At 37.3% G+C, this 24,664-nt stretch overlaps 1 protein-coding gene across 1 annotated transcript in view; it reads left to right on the forward strand.

Moving 5' to 3' along the window:
- LOC135087097 (solute carrier family 35 member C2) overlaps nucleotides 1-24,664 on the forward strand; it is a 32,825-nt gene continuing 8,161 nt past the window's right edge. Inside the window, exons 1-4 of the mRNA XM_063981940.1 lie at nucleotides 1-430; nucleotides 2,496-2,783; nucleotides 21,128-21,380; nucleotides 23,586-23,761. Of these exons, the coding sequence (XP_063838010.1) occupies nucleotides 245-430; nucleotides 2,496-2,783; nucleotides 21,128-21,380; nucleotides 23,586-23,761 (903 nt within the window). The 5' untranslated portion in view covers nucleotides 1-244. The remainder of the gene's footprint in view (nucleotides 431-2,495; nucleotides 2,784-21,127; nucleotides 21,381-23,585; nucleotides 23,762-24,664) is intronic.

A 24,664-nucleotide genomic window follows, 5' to 3' on the forward strand; every position in this document is an offset into this window, starting at 1 on the left:
CGTCTGACTCGGACGCCAACCAGCGAATCGGAACGTAAATTACACTTGACACTGACATTAATCGACTGACGTTGTTGACAGTTGTTGTTCGGACCTTTACTGAATTGCACGTCTGGCAACAAAATAATTCAGTAAAATTTATTGAATTAACAATCGAGCATATATTTGGGGGTTTAGTGCTTTAATTTATTTCTGCTATGCAGCTGAGTGTCGCCATTCGTGGTTTTGACGGCCTGCCCTCGCTATGCCCAGTACCAAGTACCAACAGCTGTCGCTAAAAGCTGACACGGAAGACGACGTATTTACTACTAAACCGAAAGGAAAATGGTCGGATATCTGTGTCCAAAAGAGCCTCCTATCGCTGGGGCTCATCCTAATATACTTCTCACTGTCCATCGGCTTGACTTTCTATCAGAGATGGCTGTTAAAGGTAAGGCTGCTGATAACAATGTTCTTAGGTTTTTTTATTTTTAAAACTTAAATTGAGTGTTGATACCGTATCTACGTGTGGTACAAACTTATAGCCTTGATAAATTCTGGTTTTACTTATTCACAAGTTTAAATGTTAAGAGAGATAATTAATTAGTTTTGGATCTGAATACCTATTGTCCTTGCTAGTGACTCAGTCATTTGTTCTATGGTGATAATCCCATGGCCGAATCGCTTCGCATGCATAAATCCCCAGACCAGAGAAGACTGAGGGGATTGTAATATTAATTTCCACATCAGTTGATGATGCTTAAAATTTTCAAATTGTTACATTTATTCATTGATAAATTAATTTAAATACTGATTGGGCCATATCCTAGTTACTTCTTGTCAGTCTACACACTTTTATAGCACACCTCTGAGAGCAGAATATGCATAATTTTGTGACTTAGAAAATAGCAAGTAACTTGTAGATAGCATTATTTAATTTGAACAGTAAAAAATACCAATTTTTAATGTTCGCTCAAACTACAATTTTCAGGTTAATAATTGAATTCAACATGAGTTTTGAGATTAGTGTGAGAGATAGCATTATCTCTGTTGTAAATGTATTAGTATTGATATTGAAGTTAGTTTAAATTTATTTGTAGCCCTTAGTGAAAATATCATATGTGGAAGTGGACCTTTCTTATTAAAAACCAATCTTTATGAATTTGAAGAACATTGTTAGCATAGGTGTTAAGACATTGTGTACATAGTAAAAAATATGGATTATATTAAATTGTCTGTTGTTAGTTAGACATTTAGCAGGTAGTACCTACTTGGTGACTGATTTTTTTATTAAATTCAATTCATTCATATTATTTATCTTTTTCATTAATGTTACCAATATGACAGGATGGAAATGACAAGTGATCTCACTCGATTATTTCTAAAATATACAAGATTTTGAAAAACTGGTTACTGATCCTGAAAGTGATTCACGAGCTCTTTCAAACGGTACCAATAAAAGGTTACAGAATAAACTGGATCTATCAGAAAATTCAATATTTCCAGCTTGGACAAATAAAGAAAAAATCAAAAAATGAATTTTTGTTTTTTTTTTTTTTTTTTTTTTTTTTGTTTTATGGTTTAATCATGCGATCAGTCCTCAAAAACTATAAGCAGATGGGGTGGATTCAAATGAATTTAAAAAAAAAAAGGTTTACTAAATAAAAGATTGATTTAAATTTTTTGCCAGATGTTGGTAAAGTTATTAAGCTGTTGATAAAAAATACTAGTTACCTATGTATTGTCTATTTGTCTAGGTACTATTAGATTTCAAAATGACCTAGGTAGTATACAGGATGTTAGGTAAATGGGTATATGAGCCGGCACTAGCCCATGTTAACATGGTCATATAAATGGTATGGTGAAGTCAGAAAATTGATATCTTCATTTTAATTATTTTAATTTTCATACAAATCGGATTTTATAAAATTTATTTTGTATGAAAATTAAAAAAAATAAAATTATGATATCAAATTTCTGACTAAGATCTACTAGAGTCTAGTAGATCTATACAGTTAGTGCAACTTAAGTCTTAACTGTTAGTCAATCAATTTTGAATTATATTTTTATTTGACATAGGATTAAGGCCTACAGTTTATATCTGTGTAGATTGTTTTTAATACAATTTAGGTACAATAGGCTAGTTCCTTAAAAAAAAAAACTTTTAGTCCGTCAATTACACTATCAAAAAATATTGGACACATATATTTTTATTTGTCAATCAAACAAGTAATTACGAAGTTATACGTTGAAATTGCCACATTTCTAAGCATGCCTTGACGTCACGGGCCTCTTCATCTTTGGCGCGCTTTCTCTCTTTCAATTTTCATTAGTTTGAAAAAGTGATAAATACGTGTCGAGTATTTTTGGTAAGTTAACCGACGGACTAATTCAAACTCTTGTTTTTTATCCCGGAAACATCCCTATTATTACGATTATATTTCATCGAAGACTGCCATCCTGACGTTCATAAATCGTTGCGTGCCAAAACTGCAACATTGCATAATTTGTTCCAGGGATTCAATTTCCCGCTCACCGTGGTTATGTACCACCTAATCGTCAAATGGATCCTATCCGTGGTCGTCCGTCTGATCCGGTACCTCATCACCAGAACGCCGCAGCTGCTGCTCCCTTTCATGACCTGTCTGCGTTCCGTCGGGCCAACTGGCCTTGCTAGTGGCATCGATGTCGGCTTCTCCAACTGGGGACTGGAGCTGGTCACCATATCCCTGTACACGATGACCAAGTCCACCACCATCATATTCATCCTTGGCTTCGCTATCATGCTGGGCCTGGAGAAGAAGGTAAGCACTTTTTTTAGTTGTTCATACGTACATCGAATGGTAATAGTGGGCAGCTGTCATCATGGAAATTGTACTACCTACATTCCTACCTTGTTACTTTATATTTTCATTTTTATTTGTAAAACAGGCTGAACTGACGATACTATTGGTTCTCCACATGACTTCACTTGTTACATTCTTGTATTTTAATTGTTACGTCTTGTACTTAAATGATGTGTAGTCCTTAAATAGTAGTCTACTTCTGATTAAATAGTTTCCAAGGAACGCCATAAAGCAAAAAGAAAACTCCCGGTTATTTTTTACCTCTACTCTACTCTGAAAGGGACGCTTACGAAATGTTACAAAGTAATGAAAAGGCACGGAAGACGAGTAAACGCAAGCAAGAACTCGGCCGTGCCATAACTTTGACGGAACGGTCCAGGGAAACCCTTGTAACTTTCTTGAGTTATGAATAACTCTAGAATTTTATTTCTCTTTAAAACTAAACTGCAGAAACTAACCTTTTTATGTTACTGATGACGAAGAAAAATATTTTAAAGTGTACTTAAATACTTACATGCCAATCGCTGTGTTTATGTCGCAGTCGGATTGTATGATCCGCCGTTTTACATTACAGCCAACCATTTTCGAAAACAGCGCTGTTTTGTAATATGCTGCTGTTTTGGAATATGGCTAGCCGTAATGTAAAACGGCGGATTATACAATTTGACTGCGATACATATTTACATTAGTTCTTCAGAAAGGATTCCTTCTCAAACTTCTCATTACATATTAGTCATCGTGTTTAATATTTTTTGTATGTACAGCCCTCGGTTGTGCCAGGGTACTGGCAGAATTTATTTTTATAAGACTAGTTTTGTTCGTTACTTTTGCGCAATGTTTTTTGCACGTTATTTCAAGCGAGCAAGAAAATATTTCAGTTTTTTATTAATTGGATTGTTCTGGACGCGAATCATAGAGTCTGCGCAAGAAATAATCGATATAATCCTCGCTTTTAGTGTTTCCCCCTCTCAACTTTTAAAATCTATATATATAAAAGAAAGTCGTGTTAGTTACTCCACTTATAACTCAAGAACGGCTGAACCGATTTAGCTGAAAATTGTCAGGGAGGTAGTTTAGAGCCAGGAGAAGGACATAGGATACTTTTTATCCCGGTCAAAATTAAAAAAAAAGTCTGCTTATTTATTGCCATTAAGGCGGAACAAAGTTCGCCGGGTCATCTAGTTAAATATAATTATTGGCATCGTAGTTAAAGGCCCGGTTTCCACCAGGGCGGAGCGGTGCGGAGACGAGAGGAGGTGTGTGAGCTGTGCGTAGCTGTCAGCTGGCAGTCTATTGCTATCTATGAAACATCGCACCACTCCGCACATCTCCGCACTGCTCCGCTCTTTTCCGCACTTCTTTGCTCTTCTCCGCACCGCCACAGAATAAGATAGTGGCACCACGCCGCCGCCGCTGTCAAATTCAATAGAAAAACAATTGCGTCCAACACTTCTCCGCTCTTCTCCGCACGATCCTTTTCCACCGAAGCTGGGCGGAGTGGAGATGTGCAAATACGGGAATCTAATTGGTTTCCGGGTTTATGACTGCAAATAATGTTCGCTGTTTCTTTAAAGTCTAATCAATCTATCATTGCCTCGTCAGTCGTCACGAGCCACAAAATCTACAAAAACATCAACATCGGTTCAGTGGATCTGTTCACGGTTAATTGCAAAAAAAATATCGTGACCGCAATCGTTGCTTTCGCTCGCTTCGATTGATGCCACGTGAAATTAAATGATTTAGTTGTAGCTGAACTGGGATTAATATATAACAATTATTTTATCTGCTTTGGACTAGTTTCATCGGTTCTTCCACACTTTCTAGTTATATCTTCCGTTACCTACTTTTTTATATTTTTAAACCGGCGGCCAGTGGTGACTGAGTTTGTTGCGGCGCTTCTTCTCAGCACTTGCCAAATGTTTGTCTCGAAGCGCTGGTAGGGCAAAAAAACAATGAGACATTTGTAAGTAGGTACTAATTTAATTAGTCTACACAAAAAAATATTATTTTGATTTCGATTGTACCAAATACCAGTGAGTTCATCTTTCCGATATTTGTATCTAAGTTAGATATTTCTATTTCAGAAATGTGCAACCAAAAGTTGACATTTATTTCTACTACTGCTACTAATGGTTTGATGAGCAAGTGTTGATAAAACACGCCCTTAGATTTTTGTCTGTTCACTCATAAAACAGGGAAAATGTTTTAATCAATATGATATTCCGTTTCGTTTTATTACGTAGGAAACTTGAAAAGATGATTGCGACACAAAGTCAAATAAAAAGCCATATTTTGACCAAATTACTTACTACCGATAAATAACAGCTGTTCGGGCATTGTAAACTGATTTACATTAGAAAAACCTAGCTCATTGTTGAAGTTAGTACGGGGACAATGAAATTAATTTCTGCGCTGTTTTCCTTAAAGCGAACAAACTTCGCCGATCACTGACGTTTGTCAACAAAATGGTGCTTGACTCTTGAGACAGGCTAAATTACACCATATTGTTAATGACATTGAGCATACATTTTTTTAAATACCTTCGCGAAGTAAAACTTCTGTACGTAGCACTTATTAGAAAATTAGATGACTGATATTTTAGTAAGCCGTATTTATATTCAGTCGACTATTGATTTCATGTAGTTAATTCTTCGCGTTGGCTCAGACGATATTGCAGCCATGATATTGTCGCTTGGAACTCGTAGCGTCAAAGGAAGACCGTTCCATATTCTTTTGGGACTTTGCATGTTTATAGTGGAAAGTAATCATGATTCAGGATAGTGCAGCTTTATTGGCGAAAGAATTTCCTTTGTAGAAATCTCTCTTTGTGCAAGAGTAGATTGAAATTGAAGTTTGACGCACGGCAGCCAAGCTGAACAAAGAAAATGATTACGTGCTTTCAAAAGATGTCTCTAGGATGTAATAGTAACGTACTCTTCAATAACATTATGTTAGCTATCGTTAATACAGCTAGCTACAAGGAAAATTAAATAATCTTACGTCGAGTACAGTACGAGGATATCGCTTGTGCGTCAACGCCATCTACACAGGCACTCTAGAACCACCATGCTGGATCGATCAACGTAGACTAACGCATAATAAAAGTGTGTTTAATTTATCGATCTAAGCCGAGATGGCGCTGTGGCACAGATAGAAGCCGGAGGCGCGAGCGCAGGCTTTTATGCTTGATTATAACTTTTTTTTCAATAGTCAGTCTTCTAAGTGGCCCATACTTAATATGATTTTCTTAGTTTTAACAAAAATTGTTGAGATCTCTTATGATAAAACGTCGATATCTGACGAAAAACATGTCTCATCGACTCGAGAACTAAAATATTTTACGCCTTTTTTCATGAGTACAAAAGGTACATTTGGTTAGCATGTGTTTTACAATAAATAAATTCTATCTAGCGATGTTTGCGAATATGTGACGCACGCAGACGTCCCGATCAGATAATAGTGTCCTCCTACAGATTATGCCCAGTGAAACGATTAACCGAAGCAGCGGTTTGGAATTAAAGCAAAATCCAATACATCTGAAAATAGCGGCCAATATACCTACGTCAGATTCTTAGACGTTAGTCGACTGAAAATGAAGGCTTATCAACAACAACTATTCCGCCCACGGTTTTAGCTCTCCTTTCGGTTTCATACTGAAAGTATTGTCTAAAACAGGTATTTCAGAATTATATTCTACGGGAATCAAATCTATTCTGAAACATAACATGTATAACTTATTGCATAATGAAAATGAATTTAAAGCCTACATTAGTTTACAGATTGGTTCTTTGGTACAAACCATAGAGATATAGAGAGATGCCAACTAAATCAACTAATGCGCTGAGTTCGAAACTCAGTGTCGCATTAGAAATTGACACACAGAAAGTAATCAAAATATGTTCTCATTATCCACTGCGGCATCAATACTCAACGTTCGAATAATCTTTAGTACTACGCAAGCAATGTAAACTGTTCACATTAAGACATCGCTGCTGTCATCATTGCTGTTACGAGCAATGTGTTCGGTTTTGGGCAACGGCACCGGCACCGCTCCCATGTCACATCTCCCTTTAGTTTCTGTTGTCTATGGTACAAACATTCCATACCTACTTTCTAAATATTAAGATGTTTTTGTAATTCCAAATTCGCGTAGACCCAATGGCATAGGGTGAAAATGCAACGAATGTACAGGTAGACAGTTGCTGTGGTATTTATTAGTTTGGATACTATAAGTAGTTATAACTTGAACGAAGTAGACGTCTCAAGATGGGCTTAAATGTTGTACAAACTTTGAAGGACTACTTGAGCAGTATTTAGTAATAATTTATTATTAATAAAACATAGTTTGGTTGCACGCGCTAATCTCAGGAACTACGTAAGTACTTGGTGTTGTGAACGAGAAATGTGGACTTTATTTGTGCGTTATAAAAGATAGAAAGATGCGAGATCGAACAGAAATATATTATCACGAGCTTAAAAACAACCAGTCAAAAAGTACAAAAATGACAATAACACAGAGAATTTGGTTTTAAAAAATCTATAGGCTGAAAGAGTATAAAGGTGGAAGAAAGATCGTTCGCAACACTTGGTTTGATTTGAAAAATTCTCTTTGTGTTGGATACTTGGATAGTTCAACAAAGTCGGGCGCATCTAGTAATAATAAATCTGTTCTTTTGTTCGACAGTGGTATAGACTAAGAGCTAGTGAACGCCAGACCTACGTCATTTTATAAAAGCTGAAAGTTTTTCAGCGTATGCTTCCAATATAGGTTAGAATGATGGTGCATCATAAGTTTGAGTCATCGTGGCTTTGGCAGCTACCCTAAAAAAACTGTCTGGCAACGAGTTGGAAACGTCAAAACTGTCTGGCTGATGAGGAAACTACATCTAATTATTGCCTAAATAATGATTTATAAAAATCAGCTTTTATAGTATAAAAGCTGATTTGGGAGCATACGCGGACAAACTTTCAGCTTTTATAAAATGACGTAGGTCTGGCGTTCACTAGCTCTTAGCCTAGTACCTATTTTTACCATCTTATCTTGTTACAGAGTCAGTGGAAAATTAAATCTTTGTTGAATTTGACACTTCATTACTGAATTTCTTACATTCGATTAAGCTGAAATGTATATTTAGATAAGATGGGGAACAATGGCGTAGATATTATTGTTATATCAGGTCTAAGGTAGGCTAGGCTTGTGTAACATCATAGACGATTGTTTTGTACAAAGTACTTAGGCACGGCATACGTATCAGAACATACTAACAAAAATAACTGATAGATTATTCAGTGGTTAAAAAAGTTATTAAGTGCAGTCAGCAAAAAAATGTTTAAGTAACGAACTTGTTGTTCGCAATACGTCTTTGTTACAATTGGAATAAGGGTGTGTTGTTGTGACTTTTTAGTCAATTTGGATGTCACAAACTATTCGATGCTGATGGTCGGTGGCCCATTTGCGCCGAGCCTTGTAAGTACTTGTTGTGAATATTGATGTTTTAATTAGCCCTACACTGCTAAAACGAGACTATTCCCACCTCTCGTTCCCACCACTGCAACTCCTGTGTAGCCAGGATCTACAGCTTGACCGCCACAAAAACCCAACCAGTGAAGGTCAAGTTTGTCCCGGGGGAAAGTTAAACTGTCATTGGACCCGCAACGAAATTAATCAGAAGAACATAGAAGGAGTTCGAAATTAAGGTTAGGTTAGCCCTACACTGCTACTAAATGACTAAAGTGTTGATAATATTAAAACAGGTAGGCACGCCAAGTTATACACAATACAGTGCTTATGTAGTGGTAATAGAGGCGATTTGTAATTAACAGTATTTTTTTATATCGATTTAGTGCATTAAGGAAAAACAATGTTTTTATAAAAACGGTATTTTGTAAAGCGAACAATAGATAACGTTCTGGCGATACCATGTATACTCCGCGGCATTTGTTTATGGCGATTTTGCAAACAATTTATTCCAACTTTACTTACGTGCAGACGAACGACGGTATATGAAGTTTAATACTGGCATTTTACATACTTGCAATACTATAGTATTTTGCTATAAAAGTGTACCTATAAATATGTATTGTCGAGTACTAGTACTAATAAGAACAAACTGAGCTGAACCGAGATATTGTACGCAATGCTCGCTTTAACTTCTTTACTACTTGTTTAGTTTCATACGTATACAGAAGTCTTTGAAACCATCGTCTACTTTTAGGGTTCCGTAGCCAAATGGCAAAAAACGGAACCCTTATTACTACATTCACAGTCTGACCTAAGCCTAAGTATCGATTCACAATTTTTCTATAGTTAGATTAAATGCACTTTGCTCGATCGAGACCGTCATTAGTTCATCTGATATGTACGGATAAAGCGGCCATCATCATTTAAGTACCCCATTACAGATTCAAAGTGTCCACAAATAAATGCATTGTGTTCTTACACGTGTTTTCTATTACTGGAGGTGCGGATAATATGTAAAGCAGTGTCCACTGTCCAGCCACGCACGTTTATAGCTCGCAGGCAGGGCATACTGAGTGGGTGTCGTTCGTTTCAGCCGAATGACGTCCACTGCTGGACAAAGGCCTCCTCCAAGGTTTTCCACAATGAACGGTCCTGCGCTGCCCGCATGCCCGCCTCTCCTATAGGGCTTCCATTTCCATCCCGGGAGTCGAGACATTGGATTTTCGAGACCGAAAAAAAATGTTTCTATTTTAAAATAATGAAAACTGTGTTTATGATGATGGTGTGTGATGGATGAGATTCTTGAGAAAAACACTGATAGTAGTAGTAGTAGTAGTAGTTGCTTAAACTAAATAAATTTTAAAGTGCACTCTCGCATATGATACTGGACTGAGGTCTGAGAAGTAGAAAGCCTCGGTGGTGACCTCTATAATGTTATGAAGAATTTAGTTACAATACTCAATGCATGTTTCTGCAACTGACTGTACCTATCATTTAAACTTGAAACCTTACAAACATAAATCTAAAATTGGAAATGGCTATTAATTAATAACTGAAAATATAAGCTCATGAATCTGTATGATTTAGGCAATTTGTATAATCTTGCCTTTGAAGTGGAGTAAATAAATTAATTATAAGGAAAAAACCCACGATTCTTTTATAAGTCAATTGCGTAGTACTAATTTAATGATCTCAAGTAAAAATAGGGATGGCGAATTATTACTAAAAAAATGGTTTTATCGATGAAGGAAAAAATCGATGTCTAAAAGTTTATAAACATGAGTGGTCAACTCGATCTATTCTCATTGATAAGTATAAAAATATTACTTCAATCCATTGTCTAATTTTAAATCCATATTTATTTTAAACAAATTAGTATTCTTGCTGACTGAAATCGATTTTCTTATTAATCGATATCAGATGGCCATGCCTAATGTAAAATATTTAGGTAAATGTTCTTATTCATACTGTTTGTTGACTGATAAGATGCATTCCACATGTTATCTTAAACAATACTCAGACTGTATTCTGTTCATCTTCGCGGTTTTTAAATAAGTACTATAATCAAGTCATTCTTATTCGAATTTGTGTACATCCTACTAAATATTATAAATGCGAAAGTTTGGATGTCTGGATGTTTGTTACTCTTTCACGCAAAAACTGCTGAACAGATTTTGATGAAACTTTACAGTATTATTGTTTATAACCCAGAATAACATATAGGCTATAATTTATGATGATCTGTGACAAACGAAATTTCGCGTGGGTGAAACCGCGGGAAAAAGCTAGTATTAGTATAAGTACTTACAGTTTCCAGCTTTTCAAAGTATGCATTTATTATAGGCGCAGTAATTTTCTTACTCATAAAGATTGCTTTGCTTTAGTGCATGTAAACTTTCAGAAGTACGATAGATAGGATACGATAGAAGTCAGCGTGAAATAGTTCATGACGCCCAAAGTAGCCAAAAAGTTCTCATCGTCTTTGTTACAATTGGAATAAGGTACAGTCTGTTCGCCGAGAGTTGATAAAAAAAATTAAATATCAGAGGTTCTAAACTCATTATGAATTGCGGCTCGCTAATTATTTTTGTCGATATAATGAAAAAGTTGGTAGATTATTTGGCCTGGCCTTTTTTTTTGGCCTGGATTCTCGGCTCGGTTACAATTTAATTTTGGACTACCATTTATAAGACTGTTCTAAAAATACCAATTGTCTACCAAAATCTACTAAACGATTTCGCACTACTAAATCATCGTTCTCTTTGCCTCAAATCTACCAAAAAAGTAGAAATCTACTAAAAGTGGTCACGCTGTGGCCGCCGCCGCCCGCCGGCCGGGGCGCTTGACGACAGCTGCGTGGCTCGTACCATGGTACTCAGTGCGCGTTGTGACAAACGACGCCCGCCATACAGAATGCGATAATTAAGCGACAGTCGCTATTGCAAGACATTTCATAATATTTATCAACTCTCGGCGAACAGACTTTACTGTTGTCTACTTTTTGGCCACTTTGAGTGTTACGAACTATTTGAGGCTGACTGTACCTACTATTCATGAAGCTGACATATCTTTTTGGCTCACTAATTTGTCTTTAAATATTTTTTTTCTTTCTTTTCTTATCCTTATTGTTAAGTTTACCGATTTCTGTGTGCCAAATAAAAAAAAATCTACATATTTTACAAGTTTACATGGACTAAAGCAGAGCTACCTACGCGAATTCATACATCGCCCCAGGCAGATCGATTGGCCCTATGCAAACTGAATATTCATGTAATCTAGGGTGCATTCATAGCCCACATGTGTATACGTGAGTCAGTGGAGTCTTCCAGTTACTTGGCCCACTTTTAGCTTGGTCCACGGGCCAAGTCGCAGGTTTGAATTTTTAAATAGTTTTTCTTCCAGTGACTGGGTCCACCTCTAAGATTCTAGAGTAGATTTTTGTTGATTTGGTGTTTAATTTATTAATAAAACATTGAAGGTGGGTCCAGTCATTGTCACCGGGCGACTTGGCCCGTGGACCAAGCTAAAAGTGGGCCAGTCACTGAAAGATTCCGCCAGTGCACGGTGATTCACCCATAGGCCAAAAATCCAAAAATGTCACTGTCTAATCCCGGTCCGATGATGTCCCTAGGTTATTCACTAGTAACCAAGCTATCAAAAACTATAAATAGTAATGTAATAAGGTCAAGGTTTCATTCACTTTTGTGCATCGGAAGTGAGGGCATCTCGAGTCTATTTACCGCGAGATGTGAGTCGTCGAAAGTTAATCACTATGTTATTGAGTGTTACTGTGCCAAATCAAATGTTTAAGTGTGTTGATCATATGGAGGTTCAAGAACAAGGCTATGTACTTTTATTATCAACCATTTTTATTTTTTATAATGCTCGGTTTATTTTTATTTAATTTATTAGAGACCCACTTTTTTCGAAAAAAAAAAATCCTTAACTTCTATTTCAATTAGACTTATAACTTTTGAAATGCCTTGTAATGCCATGAATTATTATTTTTTAAATAGAAGAGACTGTCCCTAATAAGGGCATATACGTTTCATCTGCCGCTTTTTGCCTCTTTTTAAGTTATAGGGTATCAAAGTATAATTTTCGGTAGTATTAAAAATAAAACATTTTTTAAATATTACTTTTATGTTGTTTTAGGTAAAATTTTCAAATGTTTCGTTTCGAGGATGATGATATTGACCTTTGGCACTCTATATAGTGTAGTTCAAAGGAAAAAATGATCATATTCTTAACAATTTGATCGAAACTTCGTGCCTAGCGGATAACGTTGAAAATATTGATTTAGAGACTTTAAGTGGTAAAATTAACTATGTATGTACACGAATTTAGTTTTTATGGGCAAAAGCAATTCGAACTAAATCTAAATTAATAGAAAAGCACTCTAATTGGTTGAATAATGTCGAAAATATTGATGTTGAGCTAACTGATTTTCGTTTACCTCATCACGATGACGCTAGGCGGTTTTTCTTGAACTCCGAAATGTCAACTGAAATTACTGGTATCAAGAAAAGTCTACTAGATCGGTGCTGGATCATACTTCAGTGTCTAAATTCAAGATATAACATTAATAAGACGAAATTCGAAGAGTTCGCTTTAGAGACAGCTCGACAATTAGTTGCCCAGTATCCTTGGTATAATATACCTGCTTCCGTTCACAAAGTACTAGTCCATGGTACTAATGTTATAGATCACGCTTTATTGGCAATCGTGGAGTTGTCTGAAGAACAAACACATTAAATCATTTAGACGCAATTACACACGAAAATTGAGCCGCATCTTGACCAATAAAGATGAGGTCAATAGACTTCTTCTTCATTCAGACCCCCTCTTATCAAGTCTACGTAAGTTAAGAGTTAAAAAAGATGCCCTATCAAAATGTGCACTGGATTTGTTATGTATTTAAAATATTATTTTTTGTGTTGAAAATTGGAATTGTTATGTATTTAAAATTAATTATAAGTATTCTTGCAATTTTATTTTATACCTTTATAGTTAACTATTCATATAAATAACCATTATCACAACATTCTAACATTAAAAGTCGCAGTATTAACTGTTTTACATTTTTTTGTCTAAAACAAAATTACTATGAGACATTTTTTCACCTGAAAGTAGACATTTGTGTTGCGAAATATCATAATTATGTTGAAATTTTAATTATTTGTGTATATTCTAACATGTTTCAACGTATAAAATAAAGAAAACCACTTTATTTTGAAGTTAAGTATTTATGGCCGCCTTAGTACGGAGCGTGAATCACAGTGCAGTGTGAATATGTAAGGGGTAACCTTTTTTCCCCAAAAATAAACTAATATTTTCCCAAAAATAAAGACATTTTTTCCTATTCTTATTTCGCTTACCTCCGAACAACCTACAAACTACGTACACACTATGTTGTTTGGTTACAGTGCATGCAACGGTACGGTTACAGCTCGCTAATGAGCTTAACACTGTTGCTGAATAACATTGCTTTGTCCAATTTGCAATTTTTTTTACTATGCTTTTTTTAGCATGTTATGTTTCGTCTCGTTTCAATGAGGGCTATCGTTTTTATACTTAACAGTTGGCACCCCTGGCGATTGACAGGACCTTACTCTACAGTGGCGCCATCTTGATGAGTGCAAATGCGATAGTCCTCCTACCACTTTAGCGCTCACCAGTCGGCGCCACTGTCTTCGCTACTAGCAAGTGACAGGACCTTACTCTACAGTGGCGCCAACTGGTGAGCGCTAAAACGATAGCCCTCATTGATAGAAGGATGACAATCAAATCTTGTATAAGACGAATTTGGCCCAGTTTGAGATAAATCATCTGGTTTCAGATACATCGATATTTACACTTCACCTCTCCGCTAAGTGTCGGTTAGGAAATGTCATTACTTACCTATTCCAATACATGTCTGCTCTCCGCTTTGATGGAATCCAGGCGTTCGCGCCTGGACAGCAATTTCCAAACTAATCATAATGCAAAATGTATTCAACTATTCAGGGTGTCCCGTAAATTGGGGGGACAACCTTCCTGTCACATATTCTATACATCGTGGTGACCAACTTTTGTTCTATGACTTTTAAAATTATGCATTTTTTTATTTTATTATTCTATAAATTCAATGGGTTGTTTGATAACTTTGTATGGGAAGAAGAGTAGGTAAATTTTATGCATATTTGCAAAAGTTCGTTTTACGTCGTATTTCAACGTCACATAGACGCCGAAGGTGGATGGGCCTAAGATGCATCGAACTATTCTAATTATGTAAATAAAAAAAGACTAAAATTGGTTAATATCTCATTCATAAAACTTTTCTATGGACTTATTTAGGCTTTTTTGATGCATCTTAGGCCCAGCTACCTCCGGTGTCCGTTTGACAAACTGTATAAAAATAAATAAAGTAGAATAGGGATGATGACTGGGTAATGAAATCGAAATTCTATTTAGTCCGTCAGACAGATAGTCCTAATAAAAAAAAATTTGGACACATTTTTTATTTTTTTTCATAATCGAGTTACAGTATTATATTGAGTTGAAATGTTGCGTGACGTCACTTTTGAGTAAAAAATCTAGTCAAGCGTGACGTAACGCGCCATTTCAACTCGATGTAGCATTGTCATTATTTAATTATGAAAGAAAATAAAAAATATGAGTCAAATATTTTCTAATTACCTATCTATCTGACGGACAAATAATTGAAATTTTATCATCTAGCGTATTCAAAACAAAACAAAAAATAGAAGATACCTAGGTGATTTGATATCATTGCCACAGGTCAGGGGTGAAGGTGAGGCCGTTACTAAGTAGCTAAAGACACTGCAAATACGCCTTTGTCTATTCTGATTAAGGCATGGTTTCCACCAAACGCGGAGCGGAGCAGAGAAGTTTTTTGAATAACCAATCAGATTCCATTATTTGCACATCTCCACTCCGCTCTGCTTCGGTGGAAATCGATCAAGTGGAGAAATGTCAGGTGTATTTGTTTTTCCATAGAATTTAACAGCGGCGGCTGCACGGTGTTGAGAGGTGCGGAGTGGTGCGCTGTTTCATATTATAGCAATAGACTGACAGCTGACAGCTACGTACAGCCCCCCTAGACAAAACGCACTTTTTGATCGAATCGAAAATCGAATCCGTCAATACTCCATACAAAAAAGGGGCTTTTCGACCACTTTTCGACTGGTTTGCGATTATAATTTGCACTTTGTCTAGACCCACTGCCCCCCTAGACAAAACGCACTTTTTGATCGAATCGAAAATCGAATCCGTCAATACTCCATACAAAAAAGGGGCTTTTCGACCACTTTTCGACTGGTTTGCGATTATAATTTGCACTTTGTCTAGACCCACAGGGAGCGTAGTGTGAGTTTACGTCAAACGCATTCGATGTCGACTGCGCAAAAAAGTGACAATAAATCTATAACGGCTTAACAGCGTCCCTAGCGGAAACTTTCAGGAACTAAAATCTTCATATATTTTTTTATTGCGCTCGCTAGTGACGACGTTTGATGTAAACTCACACTAAGCCCTCAGCTCACACATCTCTCGTCACCGCACTGCTCCGCTCTTCTCCGCACTGCTCCGCTTTTCTCCGCCCCGCTTTGGTGGAAATCAGTGTTGCCAGTCGGGTCTTGTCAGAAATTACCAGAAATATAAAAAAATGTAACCTTTTTGAATAAAAAGTAACCTTCATACGGGGTTGGGTGCGGAGCGAAATGCGAAGTGCGAAAATGAATACAAATTGATCATCTATCTATATTTTACCTTAATTCGAAATTTTGACCATTCCATGAACACCGAAAGGTGACCGGTCGTATAAACACGTTTCCTGGATTTGCGTTTTATTATCGAAAAACATTCGCTAAAACTCATTTTTTTTTAACAAATAATAAATCAAATTTATGTTTAAATGCAGTTTATGAATAACCTGTAAAATTCTACAATTTCTGAAGTAACCTTTTCATTAGTGTAACCTAAAAGTAACCAATGCAGTTCAAAAGTAACCTAAAAGGTTACAAAAGTAACCTTCTGGCAACACTGGTGGAAACCGGGCCTTATGGGTCGACTTTATAATAGCGTCTTGGTCTGTCATTATGTCCGCGTAGCTAAGTGCTTTGATGCATTTTGAATCAAAGGAGGTTTGAATGCGTTATTTCGTATCCGATCGACGCGTGAATATCTCATGATGTTATTGCAGACGTTTTCTTTGCACCATAAAATATGATAATGTACTCATATTCAGGGTGGAATTTTGTAATGCCACTTGGAGGGAAAATACTCTAAATACTTAAGATATAAAATTGTACTTAAAGGAAACATTCCTTTACTTTTAGATAGAAAAAGAACTGCTTTCAAAGATTTCCCGAAAATTTTCGAAAATTTACTACCATATGCATAGGTACCAATATTACCACACCATTTTTGTAAATTTTATTTATTGTTAAAGATTTACACAATATCTAATAAAATAATTAAAGATTTCATGGTTTACCTTTTTTTTCATTAATCAAGTTTGTTAGAGATATTTCATCCTTATAATTAACCCTAACGATCGATGCAATAAAAATCTTCTTCTTCTCAGTCGGTACACTCTTGTCAGAGTGGTCGTGCTCGTGGTCATCATTGTGAATCGCAATGATAAGTGATAGTGATAAGTCCTCGCGGACTGCAGCTTTCCGGTTAGTTGCGGCCTTGATCTGGTCTGTCCATTGTCCGTCTCACTCATCTGAATAAAAATACAGGGTTATAATTTCTAGCGGACTGCAGCTTTCCGGGCACTTTCTTTAACTGAACACTTAGTTGCGGCCTTGATCTGGTCTGTCCATTGTCCGTCTCACTCATCTGAATAAAAATACAGGGTTATAATTTCTAGCGGACTGCAGCTTTCCGGGCACTTTCTTTAACCGAACACTTAGTTGCGGCCTTGATATGGTCTGTCCATTGTCCGTCTCACTCATCTGAATAAAAATACAGGGTTATAATTTCTAAAACATTTTAGTCGGTTCGATTCTCGGGTGTGGGATGCCAATTTTCGAAAATCTTTGAATGTAGTTTTATTTCTTTTCAAGAATGAAGGAATGTTTTCTTTGAGTGAAATTTTCTATCTAAAATTATTAAGACTCCTTTCCCTCCAGGAGGCATTAAAAATTCCACCTGTAAAATATTACATTTGGTTCGCTGTTTGTCTGTCTGTCTATTCTAGGCAGCCTTACCTGATTAACATAGATTCAAATCTATTCATGTCAACATTCTGTACTAAGATGAAGTTAGTGAATAAATTAAGGCGTGTAAATTGGATTTAAAACTCTTCACTTGTTTTATATTTAATTGAGATAAGGAATAGCTAGAAAATTAGTCTGATTAAATTAAATGCTGTGTTCTTAAATGTTTATTTAATCTTGTTTTAAAAGTACAATAATTATAATGAGAAATATTTTTCATATTTTTCCCGGGAGGCTTGCATTCAGATCGATCGAGCTCCATTCCGGGCAGTTATTGCATGATTTTAGCGAGAACCGTATTGAAATATTAATAAATACTACACCCCCCTCCCACCCCCCATCTCCCCCAGTAACTCAATAGTCTGGTGTCATGGTGACGACCGATGAACACCCCATCTGCCAATCGATAGTTGAATCCGTATTCGCGAATACGTCCAATTAGAGCTATGGCAGACAGGCTACTTAGAATCCCACCGCCGCTCGACTAAGGTGGTGAGCCGAGTCGTAACACAAGCTTATTTAGCTTACCACGAGGGCTAACAGTGCAATACAAATTGATAATAATGTTAAAAAAGAACGCGGTGAGTGAGTCGCTTTTCGGAAGCTCGACGCAGCAATATCAGTAGCTAAAACGCACAATTTCAATATCGCATCCCAACGTATGAAGTCGTGCAATCGCGATGCTACATCGATAAAGTCGCAAAGTCGCCGATCACCTATGCTAAAAAGTATCACGTCTGCCGTGACCCTTGCAGGCTGGTTAGCCCAGTGCATCTAGATATATAACTAAGGGTATATCTACTTACCACAGGGGTGATATTTGCTTTGCGATTTTCTACTCTATTCGCGCTGTTTCTATATTCGTTGCCCTTGATCTTGGACGGGGACAGACTACCCCTGGCATTTGAATGCTTGCAAACTTTATTTAGATTCGGCTAACCCGGTCAGATGTTTACATTATTAAATAGAGGTTAGTATTGAGAATTTAAAGAAAATTCTGAAAGTTTTATAATATTTTGTACTAGCTGTGCTAGCTTGTAATTTTGAATTTCTTTCATTTGACAGTTAAGTGTGAAGTTACTTGAAGAGTCTTCTTTTCAGTCAGGATTTTAACATTCATGATTTTAGTGTCAAATATTTTCTTGTGTCAGTTCCCGATTTATCAAGTCAGTTAACATTCTGTAAAATGAAAGAAGCATGTAAGTAACGCAGTTAGGGACCTACTAACCTTTCAGCCAAATGAGGTCCTCTGTTGGACAAAGGCATCCCCCAAGGTTTTCCACAATGAACGGTCCTGCGCTGCAATGGCAGATGGATGACGATCCAGGCTCTTCCCGCGACCTTTACCAGATCGTCGGTCCACCTAGTAGGAAGCCTGCCCACGCTACTTCCAGCCCGTGGTTCGCCACTCCCACCTTTCTGCCCCTACGGCCATCTTCTCTACGAGCTATGTGCCTATGTATCTAACTAACCTAAAAGTATATTTACTAAATTGCTATGCGAATAATATACTTCTCCTAAGCGAAATCACTTGTGAAGCAAAGTTAAATGCTACGCGTACTTTTCTTGGCGAATTTATTTGTAAAAAGGTTTTTAAAATAAAGCAGCTTTAAGTATGGAAAAAGAATAGAAAACGTTAAAATAGGTACTAAGATCTTGTAGCTTTTTTTAAATAGTAGGTGTTCTTAGCGAAATATTGATATTATTACTTCCTGTCGCTTCATTTTGACACCTATTTATTGTTGTATTTCTTGCTGTAGCGAGGTTTTCCGTTATTGACTTATTGTGTGTATATGTTACAGGAAATGTATGAAATCCGTCATTGTATACAATTCCTAGGATTTGTGCATAAGTCCTAAAATCACCCGGAAATGTGTAATGTAAATTACATTAGACACATTTCCTAGGAAATTTACACATTTCCTAAACAGCAATCGGAAATGTAATTAAGATTTCTTTTTTTTCTCCGAAACTTAAATGGCGCTACCGCGCCGCGGGCGGGCCGCTGTGTATGACGTGTAAGGTCGCAAGTCTAACCTAACCTAACCGAGACTTTGTTATCCAGCTACAGGAGTACTAAAACCTTCATGCCAATAATAGTTTAATAAAAGAGATGTTAAAATTAGGGTTTTCCAATACTTCAGCGTAATATGCGTGATGCCGAAAGAAAGGTATGCCAATAGGCAAATATTTTTTCAGCCAAAGTATAATAGTGTGAAAACAACTTTCAGGCTAAACAATAATAGTTTTGAGTTAAAAGTACCTATCGGCCAATGTGGTTTGGCTAAATGAAATTTTAGGCGTACTGAGGGGCACCCGATCACACGACCGCGCTTGTGTCGCTTAGTTTTATACATTTCCTAATACAATATTGGAATTCTATAAAATTCCTAGGAAAAGTATACATGTCCTAGGATATGTGCGTATTAAAAAATCTCTGAAGCAATATTTTATACATTTCCTAAATAGCTTCGGAATTGTATACATTTCCTAGGAATAGTATACAATTCCTAGAATTCATACATTTCCTGTAACATATACATAATAAATAATAGCTTGATGTTTTAAACAATAACTAAACAATGCTGTGCCTTCCGAAGTACATTACCTATATCTTTTCTGACTCAACAAGACCATTAGGACAATCAGTTTTTAACCAAATTTTCAATTGTTTTGTCCCTGTCTGGATCCAAACCCAGTCCGGATCTTGGATCTTGATAGTCAAAGTTTAACAAAGAACTGAATTCAGTTTTCTCGCACTTATTGCATATTGTAAATGGTATTTCCTGATAAGTGACCAATAAAGGTGACTGATGCCCGTTTTCACCATCAATACCTAATTTTTAAGTAACCCCTATGGCAACACATGACAGGAATTTTGTTATCATAGGGGTCACTTAAAAATTAGGGATTGATGGTGAAAACGGGCATGAGTAATGAGTATCTTCCGTTACTTCTTCTCAGCACCAGTCTTCTTGGAGTCAGGGCAAGCTATATTCGGTTGTGTATAAAAGGGCCCCACGTACTATAGTCCGACAACTTTGTGCGCGATCGTCCTGCGGCGGACAGACGGTGGCGGGGACGAGGTAGCATTTAGCAGTTGCATGCGTTCCCCTTTTCCTCTGCACCACCCTGCCACCGTCTGTTACCCCGCGGGACGGTCGCGTACGAAGTTGCCAGATAATTTTAAAGAAAGGCCAAGTTCATAGAGAAATTCAAACACACAAAGTAATCAAAATAAAATAAACACAATACTTCGCGAAGAGTGTGTGTCATGCACACATCGCATTCAGAGCTACTATTCGTTCGCATACCAAGTTGCAAGTAATGTACGTACAGCACCACTACATACGCAGTGACGTGGGATTGAATGCATTCTGTTAGTTTGAATGTGCTCATCATCCACTGCGGTATCATTACTCAACGTTCGAATAATCTTTAGTACTACGCAGGCAATGTAAACTGTTTACGAATATGACGTCGCTACTGTCATCATTGCTGTCACGAGCAATGTGTTCTGTTTTTGGGCATATTGCTGCGTTACTGGTTCCACCCCCTTGTCACATCTCCCTTTAGTTGTTGCCAAGTTGCATAAACCCTTCTTTTGTCCACAGTCCTGGTCGCTGGTCGGCATAGTGCTGCTGATTGCGGCTGGCCTGGTCATGTTCACGTACAAGGCCACCCAGTTCAACCTCCTCGGCTTCAACTTCCTCCTCTTGGCGTCGTTCATGGCGGGCATGCGTTGGACGCTCGCGCAGCTTCTCATGCAGAAGTCCAAGCTGGGGCTACACAACCCGGTGGACATGGTGTTCCACGTGCAGCCGTGGATGTTCGTCTCGCTGCTGCCCTTCATGATCATGTTCGAAGGTGAGTCCGCATTCGGTTACTATTGGGGACTGTTTAGATTGGGAGAGCTGGGAGCCTGGGAATCTGATTTTTATGTATAATATTTGGTCAATAATTAGAAGTTGTTTCCACATCAGCCAGACAGTTTTGACAGTTCCAACTCCTTGCCTCCTTGCCTTTGACAGTTTTTTTAGGGTAGCTTCCTTCAACTAATTCAACTTGATAATTCACCAACATTATATCCTATATTGGGAGCATACGCTGACAAACTTTCAGCTTTTATTAAATGACGTAGGTCTGGCGTTCACTAGCTCTTAGTCTAGAGTGTTTACGTCAAATTAATTATGCATAAATTATCTTGTCGAAATGACGTATTCGATGAAATGCGTGCTTAAATATTCTGAATAAACATGTTCATTAATTATAGTCCCATTTTGCGCTTCAGTGCCCATTTCATTTAAGAGCTTTGATGATTGCGATTGCAAATCTAGTTAGGGCATGGGGAAGGGTAAAGGATGAAACATGTACTGGGCAGGGGAAAATATTTAGGGTGCCTGTGTACTGGACGTCGATCTGGGGAGAGAACAAAGCGAACCCTTCACTGTTATTAGTACATACATGTACGCTACACGTTTTCGTGTGAGCCTTGTATTTGTTGTCTTTGTAAACTTTCGAGTTCAAATCGTTTGCGTACTCGAATCGCCATCAAAAGATTTAGTAAGAAAACTACAACAGCGCCCTTGTGTACGTGTCGTAAAGTGAACTTAGTATGAGATGTGGTTGCACGAAACTTATTTTGAGAATCAAAATTGTCACGTTATTGTTTAATTCGAAGATTGAGTATCGAATTTTATCGAGTACGCAAACGATTCGAAGACGAAAGTTGTTCATGCTAGAGGTTTTTAGTGAGACGCTTTCGTTTGTTAATCCCATGGATGACCATTAAAAATCCTGAATAGGACGATGCTAAATGCTATTGAATGTGTCAGAAAGATTGAAACAGGAGATGAATCTATATGTACTCGTATAAAAGCGAAAGGTTACTGACTCACTTACTCAACACGAAATCTCAGAAACTAAGTGCTATGAGTCTCAAAATTTGCGTTTTCCTTTTACAGCGTAGGTGCTCACTAAGATGGGATTTTCCAAAATTAAACCCCTAAGGGGGTAAAACGGGGTCCACGCGTACGAAGTCGCGGGCGGTCGCTAGTTATCTATTCTATATGACACTCACCCTGTGTTCTTTATAAGCTAACCAGCTTTTATTTTGTTTCGAAGAATCTCTTTCGAAAGATTATTTTTTCTTCGGAAGTAGAAGTAGAAGTTTCGTAAGATCACATCTAAACCAGAGATGTTAAACATTCTATTTATTTAAATTTAAATAACTTCTAAAGCCACAAAAACCCTTGGATTCGTAATTAGACTCACGAAAAACTTTAAAATGGCTAAGTCACTTAAAATATTATATTGTTCACTGGTTAGAAGCCAGCTTGAATATGCATGTCAAGCATGGAATCCCCAATATGATTATTACATACAAAAAATTGAAAAAATTCAGAAAAAGTTTCTTAGATTTTTAAACTTCACACACCGGATAATGGGCACGACTTACGAGGCTGACTGTAAGCATCATCATCTACTTCCGTTAAAACTGCGAAGAGAAGTCGCTGATCTTACCTTCCTCCATAACCTAATTAATGGTAAAATAGACTGCAGTGAGCTTCTTTCGCGAATCAAGTTACAGGTGCCAACTCGTGCCAATGTCAGGAGAAATTATCTTAGACTTCACTTTGATGCATGTACCACTAATTATGGACGCAATTCCTTCTTTAACAGAGTTTTCAAAACTTTTAACAGCAATTATTCTGAAAATGTTGACCTTTTTCATATTGTGAGACCAAACTACTTCAAAAATCAAAGTAATAAAGAATTCTTTGGCGACACTACTTAGCACTCTCCCGGTAAAAAGTTGAAGTATCTGTTTACTGCTTAATATTCTGCTATTTTGGTATGGCTTTAGTAGGTATTTTCTGTATTGTTTTAACTTTTTTCATATATTGTAGTTATACTGCATGCTAAATGGTTTTGTTTTGGATTGTATCTTGATATGCTATTTGTGAAAACTATGTAAGGCATTTTTGATCTTAACCGCCTCATCTATTAATAATGCATATATGCTGTTTGTTTTCCATAAAATAAATAAATAAATAAATAAATAAATTCCAGGGCTGGAATGCTTCAAGCACCTGCATGAGCAGTTCGTGAACTCCCCGGATGAGCTACTGCCGACTGTGCTCAAGGTGTCTGGCGGCGCCACCATCGCTTTCGCCATGGAGATCAGCGAGTTCGTGGTGGTCACTTATACTTCTAGTCTCACGCTGTCGATTGCTGGCATCTTTAAGGTACACTTTGCTCAGGGGCGTAGCTACTAAGGGGCAAGGCGGGGCAGTGCCCCGGAGCCCCCAAGCTCAGGGGGCCCCTGTATCCTTACCAGAAAATCTCAATTGAACTGAACTTGTCAATAAACTTGATAAAACCTAACCAGTTTAGATTCCAGTGGGGCCCATTTGCCCCAGGGCCCTTGGTTACCTAGTTACGCCACTGACTTTGCTGTCTTGTTCTTCTTTTACTGTCTGGTATGTTACGTGTCATAGCATAGCATAATACACGTAGAAGCGACATATCCATGTATTGGCTTGTCGTGTAGGGGAAAGTCGAAGGCACAAGACTGCTAATTTGGATTTTATTAAGTGCTAGATTAAAAGCTAAACATTCCATCAGATTCCAGAAATTTGAACTTAAAAAACCCACCATATTCCGCGGAAAAATGTACAAACAATGTTTTATAAGCATAGAATACTATAAATTCCGGAACTGAAAAAACGCTAAAAACCATATAAAAACCACTAATAACCATATTGAAAAACCGCTAATTAGGCCAGTAGAATTAAACACAAAAATTGATTAAATCGGAAATAATTCCTACAAAAGATTTTTTTGCTTTAATGGCTTCATTGGTTGCCCATTAAGACTCTCCTAAGTTTTCGACTTCGACGGAGTTGTGCTTAAGTGGTGGGGGCCCCCGAAAGGGGCGTTTTTTCGGTTTTCCGGTTATACCGCGTAAAGGACTTACCCTATCGAAAAGTGGTCTTCATGACGGTTAAAGGGCACTTAATCCTGCATTGAATAAGACCAAATTCATATGTTTTGGACAAACCGTTCTCGCGCTAAAGTTCGGCAAAGTAGAAAATATACGTATAATTAATGACCCTATCCACGTCCAATGGCTTGTTACCCACATGCTT

This window comes from Ostrinia nubilalis, chromosome Z (assembly GCF_963855985.1).
Source record: "Ostrinia nubilalis chromosome Z, ilOstNubi1.1, whole genome shotgun sequence".
Classification (NCBI taxonomy): Eukaryota; Metazoa; Arthropoda; class Insecta; order Lepidoptera; family Crambidae; genus Ostrinia; species Ostrinia nubilalis.